Raw genomic sequence first — 16,888 nt, forward strand, 5'->3', positions numbered from 1 at the left:
TATAACAATTTAATTGCCCTTTTTCAAGTTTGTCAAGCTGTGAAAACAATTTTCTAATAAGAGAATTTCTCCAAACTTCTGAATACTCAAATACTCTGAATACTCTGTCTCTAGCTGACATAAAATCATGCATTATCATGTTATATGTAAGAATTATAATATTATGTGTGGGAATCCAGAGCTTCCCTCTGGCTGCCCTGGAGGGCCTGGGACCCTGGCAGGGGTCAGGAACCCCCCTGGACAGAGCCCCCAGAGACACTGTCTGTGATCTCTGTCCATGGAAAAGAGTTTTCAATTTTACAAGGATGACTTCCCAGCTCTGAGTGTTTGATATAAGTAATAATTAAGTGTGGCACAGGTGCAAAAGTAAAATTTTAGGATTCTAGATTAGGAGTTCAAAGGGGGAAAGATGGAGGAAATTGGGTGTGTCTTGTCCTTTTTCTCCTTCTTCATGCCCTCCATGTTTCACTGTGGTGTTGGCATTTTTCTGTTGGTTTAGGCTGGGGACACACTGTTCAACGTAGGTGACAGATATTGGCACGTTATTGTAAATCCAGCACAGGTAGTTTGTGGTATTTAATGTTTGTAACATCCCACTGAGGGCAGAGCCCCACACGCTGCCCTGCAGGACAGAGCTGCGGCAGGGCAGCAGAACATGTTAGACATAAACAGAATAAACAACCTTGAAAACCAGCACAGATGAATTATGATTTCTTCTTTGGCAACGGGTCAGAAAGACAGACTTTCTACAATCTCGGAATCATCAATACCCACAGATTCCGACAATTATGAGATTATAATAACAGGATATTTGGAGGAAGGACACTTTTTAAAACCTTAAACATATGATTAGATAAAAATTATACCAGTTTAAGAAATAAATTGAGGGCTAGAAGGTATGGAAAGGCCTGTGAACCTGCAGAGAGAGATTGGGTTGTGTGTGGCTGTCGACTGGTGAATCCTAACCACAAGATTACCAACAAAGGACTGGCATTGATGCCTGGCTTCCCTGAAAAAACTGAATGAAGACACTTCTACTTCCCGCCTGTCTCTGAATCATGAGGAAAATAACTCTGTATTACAAACAAGCACAGCATCTCTCTGAAGTCATTCCAGAAGCACAGGACCACTGGAGTGCAGCAGTGTTTGGAAGCAGCAGGGGGGATCACATAGAATCAAGCCCTCTGAGGATAGTTCATTCATCTGAGAGGTTAGCCCATGAGCATCCCCAGAAATTAGGGAATGTAAAAAGAATCCAAATGCAGGAAAATTATTAGGAATTGGTGAATGAAGTATTTTGCGAACCTTAGTGCTGACAGGAGAGCACAAAGCAGCAGACTATGGCAAAGATACTTTTTACAACAAATAGCTAAACCGGCTTTTTTTCTTCACACTAGTGTTACAAGTCAGATTTAGTTAATGTCTGTAAATCTCTTTGAGATCTTCCAATGGAAATTACTATTCAAGTTTTATAAAAATATTGCATAAAGGGAAAGTTACAGTGCCAGAATATATACAGTGGATCTATGGGAAATCATTATTCTTCCATGTTTCAAGAATTGTTTGACAAGTTTTGAAATTATTTCTCTTGGAACTGATCTGACTTAAATGTGCTTATCCCTTGCCTTTTGTTAGCTCATGTTTGCATTTACTGTCCATTAATAATAGATGAACACAAAAGCCTAAGGTACTTGATCTTGATTCTTTTTTGAACTATAGATAATTCCACATTTCATTCCTATGTAACATCAACAGCATAGGGAAAACCGGAATGTGGCAAGAAGCCCAGGAAAAGGCAAATTGAGTTGGACTGGGAATTAGCTGGAAGGATAATAATCCTGCAAGCCAATATTCATTAAGTAATTTTATGTGCAGCAGAAGAAAATCATGATACACATTTGGCATCTGGTGACTTTAAAACACTAAGAAAAATATTTCAATAACTGTACAAATTGGTTAACAATTCTGATGCAAAAAAATTATTTCTACATTCCTTGATTCAACATTATTCAGTTTTACTCAGCACTATTCTGAAACTCTAATATATAATCTAATGATCTGCTTATCAGACAGCCTAGGTGTTTTCTGAGATGTTATACAATCCTTCTTCCCATTTTCTTTCTGCAGCCATCATTTTCCCTACTTCTAAACCATGTTCACTTCAGCAATATGGGATTAAAATTGTGGAGGTTCTTTGGCATACAATGGAGCCTAGGTAAGCCCTATGAGGGCATGCAAATATATCAAAACTGTAAAACAAGAATTCAAACCAATTGAAAAAAAAAAGCAGATAAAACTTAGCATATTTAAACTGCTGTTCTGGATTCAATTATTATCTGTTCTTAAACTATTAAATATGAACCAAAATAACACTATCACCTAAAGGTGTGGGAATCCAGGGCTTCCCTCTGGCTGCCCTGGAAGGCCTGGGACCCTGGCAGGGGGTCAGGAACCCCTCTGGACAGAGCCCCCAGAGACACTGTCTGTGATCACTGTCCATGGAGAGGAGTTTTCAATCTTACAGGATGAATTACAAGCTCTGAGTGTTTGATATAAGTCATAATTAAGTGTGGCACGGGTGCAAAAGTAAAATTTTAGGATTCTAGATTAGGGGTCCAAAGGGGACAAGATGGAGGAAATTGTGTGTGCCTTGTCCTTTTCCTCCTTCTTCATGCCCTCCATGTTTCACTGTGGTGTTGGCATTTTTCTGTTGGTTCAGGCTGGGGACACACTGTTCAACGTAGGTGACAGATATTGGCACGTTATTGTAAATCCAGCACAGGTAGTTTCTGGTATTTAATGTTTGTACCATCCCACTGAGGGCAGAGCCCCACACGCTGCCCTGCAGGACAGAGCTGCGGCAGGGCAGCAGAACATGTTAGAGATAAACAGAATAAACAACCTTGAAACCAGCACAGACGAATTATGGCTTCTTCTTTGGCAGTGGGGCTGAAAGATAGAGACTTCCCCTGATAGGTTTGTGTTACTCACACTTAGTTACTCACACTTACTCACACTTAGTTACTCACACTTAGTTACTCACACTTACACTTAGTCACTCACACTTACTCACACTTAGTTACTCACACTTACACTTACACACTTACATGTACACACTTACACGTATGCACTTACACTTACTTATACACTTACACTTGGAATTACTCACTTACACACTTGCACTTACTTACTTAGACTTACACTTACTTACTTACTTACATTTACTTAGTTATTTACACTTATTTACTTCTCTTTCATTCCAGCTCCACACTTTCTTACTTACACTTACTTACCTACACTTACACACTTACACTCTTACACTTACACACTTACACTTGCACTTACTTACACACTTGCACCTACTTACACACTTACACTTACTTACTTACTTACTTACATCTGTTCAATTCCAGCTCCACACTTACTTACTTACATCTGTTCCATCCAAATAAAAAGGCTGAACAAGAAGCCTTCCAGAGGTTTGCTGCCTCTGTTTACCTTTGCCTCCAAAGTAACACCTCATTTTACTTTCTCCTTTTCATTTTTACTTTACCTAAACCCTGAACTTTATTTTTACCAGCTGGAGTTATCCTTTATACTTACATTCTAGAGACTCTTTTGCTACAGCTCCCTGCATCATACCCTCTATTTCCAATGAACAATAATTGTGAAACTGAGATTGTGACCTTTATCTTTACCCTTTTGAGCTACAAAATTTGGTGTCACTCCCTGGCTGTAATCACCTTCTGTTGCATTGTTGTATTTTCCCCACGTGTGTTGTCAGTGAATAACAGCTTCTCTACCCTCCCCTCTCACCCTATCCCCGCACACAAACTCTGTGTTCTTGCTTAATGTCATCCTTTCAATTTCTGCTCTGCACTGTCAGCTGGGCCTCCTCCAGCAGCTCTCCTGGCTTTACCACATCACTTTGTTTTTCTTTAACATACCGTAACACCATATTCATGAGCATCTCACAGATAAGTTTGTCTATGATCTATCAATGGTATCAGCTTCATTTTGCACTTTCAAACATACCTTTCCCTCCTTTCTGTGATGATATTTTCATTCCCTAAAGAAGCTCTGGAAAGGTCTGTAGAATTATTATAGTTTTCTTTACTAGAATTGGAAAATCCTAGCCTCTGACCATTCTGCTAATATTACCTGTGGGTCTCAGATTCAGTCAAAGAGAGAAACGAGAATTTCTAGCCAGGTAGAAGCTTGGGAAAGAGCTTGAGAAGAATGTAAATAATTCTTTATCTCTCTTGTTGTTCACATTGTTTATAGTTAAGTTCTATCACTGTGTGTCAAGCACTCTGCAACAATGCTGTGGCTTGTTTTCACTTCAGAACCGATGGAGTTGGTCCTCAAGAAGCTCTGTGTAAAAGAGCAGTATATTTTGAATAAACCGGAGTTTTACTCTCAGCAGCCTTCTAATCAGTCTTCTCATTCCCGTCCTGCCTTGACAGCAACAATTACCCACATTATTTCTATTATTTTCCTCTTTTCCAGCATTGCCACTTGTCCTAAACTTAGCAAGAGCTGTTTAGTACACCCCTAAATTTACACACTGCTCAATAAATCTTCTGATCATTGGCTTTAATTTAAGATTATTGTAAACCAATGGTATCCAATAATTGAATTTTAGAATGTTTTGTTGAAGGTGATGAAATTTTAATCCTCTTCAAAAAAGAGCATACACAAACTAGTTATACAATGGCTATAAAATAAATTAATCATTCAGCAGAATTGAACAAAAGATGCTAAATTTTGCTCCCATTTTCAGATAAAAAATGCCTGAACCCTACTAATTTTTCTATTCATAGTCACCTAGAATTTTATCTCTCCTTAGTCAGAGACAAATCAACAATGGGCTTTGGAAGGTTTCATAATAAAACATCAATAAGAAACTATTATGCTGCAGATAAATATGGGAAGAAGGTAGAGAAAACTGGTCAGATAACACTTGCAATTCATTGGAATTAGCTTTGTCTCCTGTTAACATTTCTCATCCTAGTTTGCAACAAAGGCTCCAGTTTAGCATTTAGATGAACCACCCCCCCTTCCTTCCTCTCTTCATTCCCCAAACCAGAAACAAAATGTCCAACTTGATAATATTTCTCTTTGGAATTTTTCTTTACTCTAAAAGAGCCAAGCAATTAAAAACATAATTATGCATATGTGTAAGCCCTAAAGAGGACATTTTCAGATTTTCTAGCTTGACTTAGTCTACCAAGATGCACATTTTTAGGGCACATATAAATGTGTTGGGTAAGAATGTGAGAACAGTGTGACATTTTTAAAGTACTTTCCAAATGTTTTTCTTACATACATGAAGATGTAGCCCTGTTTCCTAAGAAACAGATTGTAACAGTAGCCTAAAAGAGGAAAACATCTCTCCTCTCAGGGCTGGACTATTAAAAGCTAAAAAAGGCAGTTTTGTCAACATGACAGCATTAAACTTTTTAATACTGAGCACAAAGGAGAAGAAAATAAGGGTTATAGGGCTTTGGCATGATACATGAAATACCAAAAAATATTGCCTCAGCCTTTTCACATTCCATTCAAATACCAAATATTCAGAAACCTAATTTTCTGTATTACCACACCTTTTACTATAAAGATTGTACTATTTCTGGCAGCACCCACATAGCAAATTCAACAGATACTGTACCTAAATTTAGGCCAGATTTCAGACTTTAATATCTGGTCATTTAAGAAGTGGTTTTGGTCATGTAAAAGATAGATATTTGGTGTTAATGTTTTCAGGAGTTGGATGATGAGAGAAATTTAGGCTGTGGCAAGAGTTTTGGACCTTCATCCTGCCCAGTTGATCTATGGAAAGATTTTAGTGTTCTAACTTCCAATCTTTATCTCAGCCAAATGGCATGATAGTTGCCAAGAATACGTAAAGTGTATGAAAAGTAAAACTTTGGGGGAAAAAAAGACAGGACATGAAAGTTTGGTCTACTATAAAACTTACCAGGCTGTTTATTTGGAAGCACAATAAGTTGCTAGGTGACATAGTGGACCAAAAGTCCTTGAATTGCCAGGTCCTGTATATATTATGACCAATATTATTTTCTAAATGGAAGAAAGTGACAACGGTAGAGGGAGATGATTCATTTTAATGTTTTATTACTTCAGAAGGCAATGCCTGACCTTTTTAAAACATGGAATTGCCAGATCCTACAAGTTATACTGTCATATAATTATTTCAAGTCTATAGGTTGCTTGTGTAGTGTGGTGCACTTCCTCAAATCCTGGAGCTGAAGAAAATTGACACATCTTTGAGGTACAACATAAATGCAAATGCTGAAAATTCCCCAAGTAAAAAGTGATTTCCCAGGGAATACAGGAAAATTTCAATTTAAACATCATAATTATTTCACAGTTCTGGAACTGAAGTTATTTATGCTTCCCTCCCAAATCCTGGTCTCTTAGTCTAAATTATTTGAACACTGTATGTTCTGCTTCCTTCTTGGCTGCAGTTGTTTCCCTACCTGTAGTCACTTCTTCTAACATTACCTTCAACATCCCCATCCCTACTGACAAGAGACAATTTTTTTTCAGCATTTTGGAGCAATGCTGAGAAGATAATTACTATTTATTCCATTATCCCATTGCAATGTCCTGTTTTTCTTTCACTCTTTATTAAATCACCAAGTAATATTTTCCATTTGTTTTCATTTTTACCCTTTTGACTTTTTGCAATTGACTTTAGATGGTGATCAACATTTTTGTATTTTATTCCCTGAAGGCTCACTACTTATGCCTCATACATTTTCCGAGACAGTTATTTGCTCCTCTGAGAGAGAAAACGTTTTCCCTGCTATTTTTCCTGTTTGGGATACAAGTTTAACATACTTTTACCATATCTGAGTTAGAGAAATTTCTCTCCTCCTCCATATCAAGTCCCTGACTTTTCCACTTAATTTAAATTAGTGTGCTTGCAATCACAGTAATCTGGTCCCTGCCACTATATCCCACCAAAACTAAGGCCAAAATAATAACTACTAAGGCCAAAATCCTGTTGTTTGTGTGTCTCTTTAGTAAACACTTCACAGAATAAAGGCATTCCGCTCTTACTGCTTTCTAAGTTTAAATGCAAGATGTTGTAGTAAGACAACATCTTTCTCCACTCGAAACTTTGGTTTTCTCACAACTATTTTCATATTCGAATTAACGAGTCGATATCCTCAGTGCTCGTAATGTTGGTATTTCTCTCCATAGTGTTTCAACTGCATAACGGCAAAAGGCCTTCCCTGGGAAGGGTGGGCAGGGGTGGGCTGACCCTGCGGGCAGACAGGCGGGGGATGCCCGGAGCGATCCCCTCGCTCACAGCCGGGGCCGGGCACCTCAGCCGGGGCCGTGTGAGGGCGGTGCGTGCCCGGGGCCGTGCCCGGTTACCGTGTGAGGGCGGTGCGTGCCCGGGGCCGTGCCCGGTTACCGAGTGAGGGCGGTGCGTGCCCGGGGCGGTGCCCGGGGCCATGTAAGGGCGTGCCCGGGGCCGTGCCCGGTTACCGAGTAAGGGCGGTGCGTGCCCGGGGCCATGCCCGGAGCAGTGCCCGGTTACCGTGTGAGGGCGGTGCGTGCCCGGGGCCGTGCCCGGTTACCGTGTGAAGGCGGTGCGTGCCCGGGGCCGTGCCCGGTTACCGTGTGAGGGCGGTGCGTGCCCGGGGCAATGCCCGGTTACAGTGTGAGGGCGGTGCGTGCCCGGTTACCGTGTGAGGGCGGTGCGTGCCCCGGGCCGTGCCCGGTTACCGTTGCCGGGGCCCGGCGGTGGCGGCGGCGGCGATGGTGAAGGAGACGATCCGGGTGTACGCGCGGGTGAAGCCGCTGGGCAGGCGGCAGCAGGCGGGGGTAGGCTGGGACTGTGCCCGGGGATGCGCTGGGGCAGCCGGGGAGAGCCAAGGGCTGCCCCGGGACCCGCGTTCCCCGCTCAGGTGCGGCAGCGGGGCAGAGCCCATCCCCTTTACCAGGGGCGGGTGGGTGAGCGGCGAAACGCTCCTGCTGTCCGAAGCCTTTGGAAGTACGTAAAATCACGAAGCGGAGGAATTTGGGCTGTAACTGTTACAGAAAGGCTCTGCTTTTCTGTAAAAGAAAAAAACAAAACAAAACAACACGTTTTTTTCAAGGAAAACGCTGGACACGCGTTACTGGGTTTGTGCAGTTCAGCAGCGTTCTGAGCAAGGGAGGGGAATGTGTTCCTCCAAGTGTACAGCTGCCCTCCCAAGGCATAATAAAGATAATGAAAGTGTTCCTCAGCAACTGCTCATTTAGGTCTCTTAATTACTTTCTTGTTTTAAACCAGCTTTTCTCATTGCAACCTTTGTCTTCTTGTAGCCTCTCCTAATATATTCTTCCAGATATTTTGGAGAGGTTTGCACTGGAGGCCGTGCTTTGTTTTTTTGTAACATCACAGATATTAAAGTGGTTTAGTAAGCAAATTATGTCAAAGAGGCAATGGTTTTGTTTCAAGTGTTATTGTCGTGTTTACGTGGTGACAGGATAATGCTGTTATATGCTGGTTTTGTTGTGTAGTAGTTACGGGAGATCTGCTCACGTATTTAGTGCCATTGATAACAAGTTTTTCTCCAGACAATTAGAGGTGCTGAGCTTAGATAAATGTTATATCTAAGGGTAATGCTGTTCTATTGATGAAGATATTCTGTGAATTCATATCCATCCTTTTTAGAGTTACTCAGTTGATAATGAGGAACCTCTGCCCAGTCTGGAGATTACTGTGCCACGTGAGTTAGGAGATGGGTTCATCAACAATAAACGAGAAAGCTACAAGTTCAAGTGAGTAGAAGCCTTACTTTTGTACCTTCTGCCTTTAGTGACTGACAGTGCTATGTATAATGATACAGATATATAGAATCGGGAAAAGTCTAACTTCAAAATTAAATTATACTTCGGATGGGTTTATTTTTATATAATTCCCTTACCAAGAGGAATACTTCAGGATACACTCTTCACTACAATGGATCTGATAGCGTTAGATAAAATTGTCATACTATTGTCTGTCCATTGCAAGTCATTATACATTTCTAAATCTTATCTCAAAGATTCATTTATCAGTTCTTCTATTTTTGTGCTTTGTTTTGAATTTGTGTATGAAAGCTGAATTGGGACTGTGTGTTTTCTTGTGATCTAATGAGTTGTCATAGGCTGGCTAAAAAAGTCTTGATGTAAAACATTCTGTTTGGAAGCTGTGTTTCAGACATAGCCAAAGCAAAGTAAAGAAAACCAGAAACTGTTGACAGAAATAAATCCTTGCTTTGAGAGGGTAAATATTTTTAGGAACTTAAAATCAATACAGCAATATCAAATGTTTTTATTAGTTTAACAGGAAAGTGAGGCAACACTTTAAAATTTTGTTGATGAATAAAGCTAGCTATATAATAACCTCTTCTGATGAGGTCAAGACTGTCTTTTTCCAATTTGGATATGCTTCATTTTTTTATAGTAAACAAGTAATTTGTTTCTCTATGCTATTAAAAAAGAGAGCTCCACATAAACAACTGCAGTTCAGACTGATGTAGTTGTACATCAGCTAAAGTAACCTGCTTGAAAAGAGAGAAGCTGTCCTCTCCAAATAGATTTGTATGCAGCACTACCTTAGTCTGTAGATGCCCAAGCCTGACTTTATGAATGCTGACATTGTTTTCTGACTTTATAATTTATTAAAAACTCTGTAGATATGCATTTTGAGAAACCCTATGCCTTATTATCCTTAAGATGATTCAAGAATAATTGAGTTACTTGGCTGATTAGCAGGATAGAAGAAATGTTTTATGTATTACATTTGTCTGTGGTACTGCACCCACTGCATGGGTCAGCACTGTGCCTTTCTACACACTCAGTGCCTCTAAGGACTTCCTTCCTACACGCCCTGGGAAGTTCTATGCAAGAATAGAGTTCCAAACACGGGGACAACACAGCAGGACACCAGCAATACAGGGGGCTGGTGGAACATGTGGATGACACCTTTCTAACATACAGTTAAGCCAATCTGGATATTTGCAAACATGGGCAAGCTGCTGAGAGATATTAAGCCTGGAGGTAGCTTTGACTGCAGTGGCCATGAGGTAATAAAATTAAGGATACTGAGAGAATGGAGTAAGGCAAAAAGCAGGATCACAGCCCTGGGCTTCATAAATACAGACTTTGGCTTGTTCATTGTTCTGCTTAAAGAATTCTGAGATACATTCCTGGAGAGATGACCAGGAAAACTGGCTGATTTTCAAGATCACCTTTTCCAAACTCAAGAACACTCCATCCACATGAACAGAAATGATGCAGAGGCAGCAGGAGGATTGGAACCAATGGTCCCTTCCAACCTCAAGAATTCTGATTCTGCAAAATAACTGAAGATATTTTATATAGAAAATGACAAAACATATTTAATTAAATATCTCATAGTGACCTATAGTAATTGTGCAGCAGAATGAAGGAAATGGCTTGAAAAAATGTGAGCCTGGCTGTAATAGTGGGATGCTGTATTTGGTTATAGTGTAATCTATTTATCCAGGATTCAGTGTGGTGCCAGTTACAAACACTAATTCTCTTGATAGATTTAAACGAGGGTTTACTTCTTTCTAAGCCACATCATTTTATCAGAGGATTTTATTGTACAAATTGTGTCAAAGCAGCTCTGTGTACAGCCTATTTATGTACAATAGCACAAGAGCAAGCTGTGGTTAAGACTACAGGGAAAACATTGTACTAAGTTATGTAAGCCTAATGATGTAAACATTGACTATTACGAACACAAACAAAAAATGTATGAATCGAGTACTGTTTTAACATTCTAAGCAATTATTATTTGCTTAATATTTTCAGATTTCAGAAAATTTTTGATCAAGAGGCAAAACAAGATGTGATTTTTGACAGCATTGCCAAACCAGTAGCAGAATGGTATGTTGTTGATCCTGCAAGTAACCAGGGAAAAGCTATTTCTGCTTTTGTTGTATTACTTGAAGGAGAGCTGTCAAGTCTTTGTCTTCTTGTTGTAAAAGGGGATTGATGTTCTAATTTACTAAATACTGACATGTCTGAATCCAGGAGATACTCAATCCCCTAAGAATGTTATGCATACTAAGATTCCTTTTTTGACTCTTCAAGTAGCAATGCTAGTCTCTTTTGTTGTATAGTGATAGAAATCCATGCCCAATTCTTTTTTTTTTTTTTTCTCCGTAATATAAGCTGACTTCATGGCCTTAGAATAGTATTTTTTATATAGTCTAATGTATAAATAACATAATGAAAATTTTATTCCCTCCATATAATTTTCATTAAGCTAGGGACTCTCATAAATGTTTGTGGAGATATTCCTAAGTCTTGTCATTACTTGTGTTTTGACATGTAAGGCAATGCTTTTGGCACTTTTTTTTTCCTCCTCCATTTTCATAATCAAACAGTGCTCATATCTGACAGTTTGCAGAGGCAGATATTTAAGACTGATGAAGACTTCTGCATTCATTCTGTGGATCGAATGCCACTCTGAAACAGGTGGATTTTTCAATGGAAAATGGATTTTATGCCATTCTCTTTGCTTAGTTTACTGTCTGTGTTGCTGAAGTTTGTACTGGTTTTAGTGGGGGAGAAAATCCCATGCAGGAGGAAGCAGAATTTCTGCATAGGGTTTGCTTGTTTATCAAATTTACTGCTCAAAATCCAGATTCCCAATTCACTAGTAGTGAGTTGGGAAGTATTTCTTCAAGTGCCAACTTCTTTGTCATTCATTGTCTGAGCCATCTGTTGGTTTAAGTAATGATTCTTCAAGTTATTTCCCAATCTATTGCACAGTCTCCTGCTTAGCACTGTAAGAAAACAACTTCAACTGGACACTAAACCTTTCTCACGTTGTTACAAGGAAGAAAAATATATCTCTATATTTTTATTTTCTTTCTCCCCACCTCTCCTGTTTTTTTCTCTAAAGTCCCACATAAAGCAGAAATGTAATTGACAGTGAAAATGAAAAGCCAGTGCATTTGAAATTTCATCAGAATAAGCTAAATAGGCTTAAAAATAATGCTATTGTTTTAAATAATGCTATTGTTATAAAAATAATGCTAATGTTATTTTCTCATCTAAAAGATATTTCTTTGCTTATCTGACATTATCACATAGCTTCACATTTATCTCATGCACTAATTTAAAGTATTTCTGGGTTTAATGTTGACTGCAGAAAAAAATCATTATCAAGTTTGAGTGTGTTTGGAAAGAGAAGCATTAAAAGTCTCATTATGTTCTGTGGGGTTATCCTCAACAAAAGGTCAGCATATCAAAATTAACTAGTTAGAAACTGGCTACTTTTTTTCCCTTTGGAGTGTTTTGCTAGAATATGGAAATGTTTTCCAGTTGAACAGATCACCTATACAGTGCTCTAATAAACAGGAAGGGGTATTCTTCTCCTTTATTTCAGTGTTAGCTGATAAAAGACTTGTTTTATGTATTAATTTTCTCCATTATGTAGGCTTTAGCTTCAGGATTTAGATTCTTTAAGTACTTGAAATTACTTTAATGCTATTAAAACCAATGGTGTTTAGGCAGACAACTATCTCTAAATAGCCAAGTCTTTTTCTGTAATGCTAGAATTGACTTATAAAATCATTCTTAATGAAATCGAGATTATTTCTGAGTGTTATAATGAGGAAAAGCTTGTACTCTAAATTATGCTTGTGTTGTTACTGGTAATTTTACTTGTGTCTTTATAATCGAGTAGACAATAACTGAAGTATGTTTATTTTTTATCCACCTCATTAATTTTTTACCTCTTTGTAAGCAAAAATATAGATTTTAAAATATATTCGGGGTAATGAAGTTCCTTGGCTAATGGAGTCATGAACTGGGCCTGAAATTGTTTCACTCTGTGGTTAATGATACCATTCTCTTCCATTCTTTCCATGGAAAGAATAAGAATTGCCTTGTTTCTCTTAGACCACAGTTTTTCATAGTAAAATGTCCTTCATTATTTATTCCTTCCACAGTCAATATTCTCTTTCATGAAAAAGTTGTTGCAAGTACACACATTTCTGTTGTTGGAATCACTTTGCTAAGGGAACAGTTTTTGTCTGTGTATTGCCACTGAGAAGAAAGTAGCAGGAAAATATCAATGAAATAGTTCAGTAACATTTTGAGGTTCTTTGTCATGCATTCTTACAGTCCTGAGAAAATTCAGTTAGAGACTTGAATGCTTAGGAAAAAAAAAAAAAATCTTGGGCATTGTTTAAATTAAAACCAGAAAGGCAATGCTCAGGATTCTAAAATCTTTCTATTTTGTTCTTGGATGGAAACTGGATGCAATTTTCTTTTCTCTTTTTCTATTTTTTTTTTCTTTTTAACTATGTTTTCTTTGATGTTGGGCCACTGCTTCTCTTTCTGTAAGTCCAGTTACATTGTCAACTTGCCTGTGGTTTCAGAGGCACCAGACATTAGTTTATTTAATTTGCTTCTTCAGTCAAAAATGCCAGCCTCTGCAAACCATTACAAGCATATGACTTGCTTGAACTTTAGCTTTTTTCTATCCTTGAGTAATCTCTTACATTGTTTCTTTTCCTTCTAATTTTAAATATATATTCTTGATAATGTTTTTGTGCAAAGTTTAGAAGTAGCACTAAAGCTGTTACTGCATCAAAACCAGAGAAAATAAATCACGCCCTGCTTTAAAAGTTTGCTAATGATTAAGCATTGCTGTAGCCTTACAACTAAACAAGTCTGCTCTCAAAATATTTCAAATATTAGTGTATGATTATGTATGCAATCAAAATTAAATATAAAATGTTAACTATTTTGAATTAGTTGAGTTTTCAGTTCTAATATGAACTGAAAACTCAATGTTTTGGTATTAGATTTCTTAAATAATAAGGTTATTTTAAAGAATAACATTTGAAAATATTTTCTCTTCAGTTGTCTCATGCATATAAGAAATAGCTTAGCTGTTTATAAACCAAATGTAAATCACCTGTGGTCTTTTGAACAATCTGATGGCCTTGGGCATAATGCTTCCATTTCTGCAGGTTCTGGTTTCTTCTCATGTGCTGTATTTATCCTAAGAATTAGCATTTATAATATATAAACTACTTCAGCTTGCTCTCAACTGGTTTTGTGGGGGTCTTTTTCTTCTGTGTATTCTTAGAAAAATATAGTAAAAATATTTTTATTAAAAATTATTCATTTTGCACCTTGATATGTTTGTCACACAATGTTGAAAGTAGTGATCTGCCTCACCTGCCTCACCAAGACCTGTAGAATCTATATAGAGCAAAAGGACACATTATTTCAGGTGTCAGCTTGAAAGAAATATAGCCTAAACTCTCCTCGAATTGAGAAATTAGCAATGCTAGCTGTTCTTTCTCAAAGTGAGTACAATTATGAGGCAATAAAAAGTGAGAAGTGTCATTGATGTTTCTTCTCAAATGATTATTAGTTGCTTGTTTTGATGTAAATTGTGCAATTTAGACCTGTTCAAGAAGGTTGCTTAATTTAAGTTACGGTTTGACAGCTTTGATTCAGAATGTCTTTGTGTCACTTATCTGTTACAGTGTTTATAATTTGAAATATATTTAGAGATCTTGGTCAAAACAAGAAAATCTATTTCTTTTTTCTGTAGGAAAACTTCTGAAATTTCTGAGGAAACCTGCCTGTACTAATCTGTCCAAAACAGCTACATGCACATTTGGAAATCAGTCTTGTTTTTTAAAGATGAGGCATTACCAATTTGGATTTGTTCCACAAATCTGGCAAAGACATAAAGGAAAAAGAGTCATACTGAGATACTTCGTTTATTGTAATTAAAGAAACATTAGTGTAACCTCCAAGTGTAAGAAGATATCTGAAAGCTGAGTCTCTGTGAAGACAAATTCTCCTGAAAACTTATTTTCCAGATCTTTGAAATTAAGCATTTCCTTCTTTTTATCTTCAACATAATTTAGAAGGAAGAGTGAGCGGAGAAGGGGTGGGAGTGGGCTGGTTTTGGAAGGAGTTGGTTAATTTATTTTTTTAGTATCAATGAATTGAGGCTTCATGAGATAGAATGAAGGAAAATGAGAGACACTGATTAAAAAAAAAAACAAAACAATTTCAGGTCTGCAAGAACTGAGATAAAAAGAGGGCCAACAGTATCCAAATACTGGTTTCTTCTGCTTTTTTCATGAGTCTAGTGTTTTATAGTATTGAATATTTATTTGACCACATGCCTTTTATGTTACTACTCATTTAAAATGAAGATGGCAGAACTCAGGTAAAAATGATAATATGGAGCCAAAATAAGCTAAGAAAATTAAATAAGTTTTTAAGATCAAAGTTGTTGTTCTGAGGATTTTCTCTTACCTACTTAAAAACACTTACAGAATTTAGTCTTACTTAATAAGGGGTTTTCCTTGTTTTATTTATTCATATTATAAACTTTGTGCAAAACTTTCACTTTGAACTTTTTCAACCTATTAGAATAATTATGTAAGAAGGGATCTCTGTAGGTCATGTGAACCAATCTTCTGAGGAAAGCAAGTCTGGCTTCTGGGTCATGTTTCTCAGGCCCTCATCCAATAGAAATTCAAAAGTGTCCAAAGATGGGAATCCCACAATCCATCTGGGAACCTGTTCCAAGGCTTAACTACTCTCACTGTGAAGAATATTTTGCTTTACCCACGTGGAGTTTCTTCTCTTGCCACTTGTGACCACTGCTTTGTGTTTTACCAGTGTAAACCTCCGGGAGGAGTTTGAGTCCATCTCTAATGATCCATTGCAGAAGGTGGTGAATGGGTATGTGTTAGGCTTTCTCTCATCTGGGTGGCTTCTTGTGCATGACATGCTGTCACCATCCGCTTGTAGCGGGGTGTCGTGATGGTTCGTTAGCCGATCCCAAAGTGCAAAAGACAAACAGCAGGGGACTATCAGTTTAATCACAACAAATGCACCTTTATTAGGGGCCAGAATAATACATGCGATAGTGGGGTCAGGAAAGAAATAAAAAGGATAGAGAGAGAGAGAGAGAGAAGGGGGATGGGAATAGCTACCAACACAGGTGAGGTCCTCACTGGTCCGGACGATGGGGATCCGTCTTGTTGTGTTGGGGAGAGTCTCCAAAGTCCTACCTAACCCAGGGGTCCAGTTATAGTCCACAGAGGGAAAGGGGGGAACATGCAGAACAATGAGAGTCTATAGAACTTGCTGTGGGGGGGAATAGGTGTATCTACAGAAAATCATCCAGGCAGAACAAACACAATGAAGAATAAGTCCATTGAAGTTACTGGAGAAGAACAGGTCATGCCATTCTCCCCCGCACTCCCTGTGGTAGGGGTCTCAGTCTCAGTCCTTGGGGAGAGGGGTATTGACCTCTGTTTGTCACAGTGGTAATGAGGCAGACGAGGGGTTTTCAGTGAGAGACCACCAGAGTCACCCCAACAGTTCATTTGGCTTAAAGGTGGAGAGTGAGGCAGGAATTGCAGCCGGCTGCCCTGTGCTGGGTCCGTGCTGGGTCTTCGCCAAGTCCTTGCCAAGTCCTTGCCAAGTTCTTGCCAAGTTCTTGCCGGGCCTTGTTGGGAACAGAACGTAACGGTGCAGCGGCTGCACCTGCACTGTTGCCTTCTCCAAGCCGGATCTGCAGCAGGGGAAGGGAGTTCCTTCTCGTGGCAATCAGCAGGCAAATGAGTGAGGGTCTTCAGACGGCCTCTTACACATGCTGCAGCCTCAATTCAATTGGTTCTGGCAAGCTCACTCCAGTTTCTTTAGTGCATTTTTCATCTGCTGGAGAGCCCAAATTGGGGACAGAACTCAAGGAGGAGAGTTTCTTTTCCTTTTTTTTTTTTTTTTTTTTTTGCAAATTTTGAAGGTAACTGTTTTGTTCGACTTAGCAAAAACAGTGCAGCAGCAGAGGAAGCAG

At 38.7% G+C, this 16,888-nt stretch overlaps 1 protein-coding gene across 5 annotated transcripts in view; it reads left to right on the forward strand.

Annotated features, from left to right (window-relative positions):
• Positions 1-7,695: 7,695 nt before the first annotated feature.
• The window catches only part of KIF6 (kinesin family member 6), a 143,380-nt gene continuing 134,187 nt past the window's right edge, over positions 7,696-16,888 (forward strand). For 2 of the 5 annotated variants that reach the window (XM_030269215.4, XM_072927614.1), the window contains exons 1-3: positions 7,696-7,860; positions 8,696-8,802; positions 10,846-10,920. In XM_030269215.4, the coding sequence (XP_030125075.4) occupies positions 7,795-7,860; positions 8,696-8,802; positions 10,846-10,920 (248 nt within the window). In that variant the 5' untranslated portion in view covers positions 7,696-7,794. Of the gene's footprint in view, positions 7,944-8,695; positions 8,803-10,845; positions 10,921-16,888 lie in introns of all 5 variants that reach the window. The other 3 variants (XM_072927616.1, XM_072927615.1, XM_072927617.1) reach the window with 3 other exon arrangements.

The sequence above is a fragment of the Taeniopygia guttata genome, chromosome 3 (genome assembly GCF_048771995.1).
Source record: "Taeniopygia guttata chromosome 3, bTaeGut7.mat, whole genome shotgun sequence".
NCBI lineage: Eukaryota > Metazoa > Chordata > Aves > Passeriformes > Estrildidae > Taeniopygia > Taeniopygia guttata.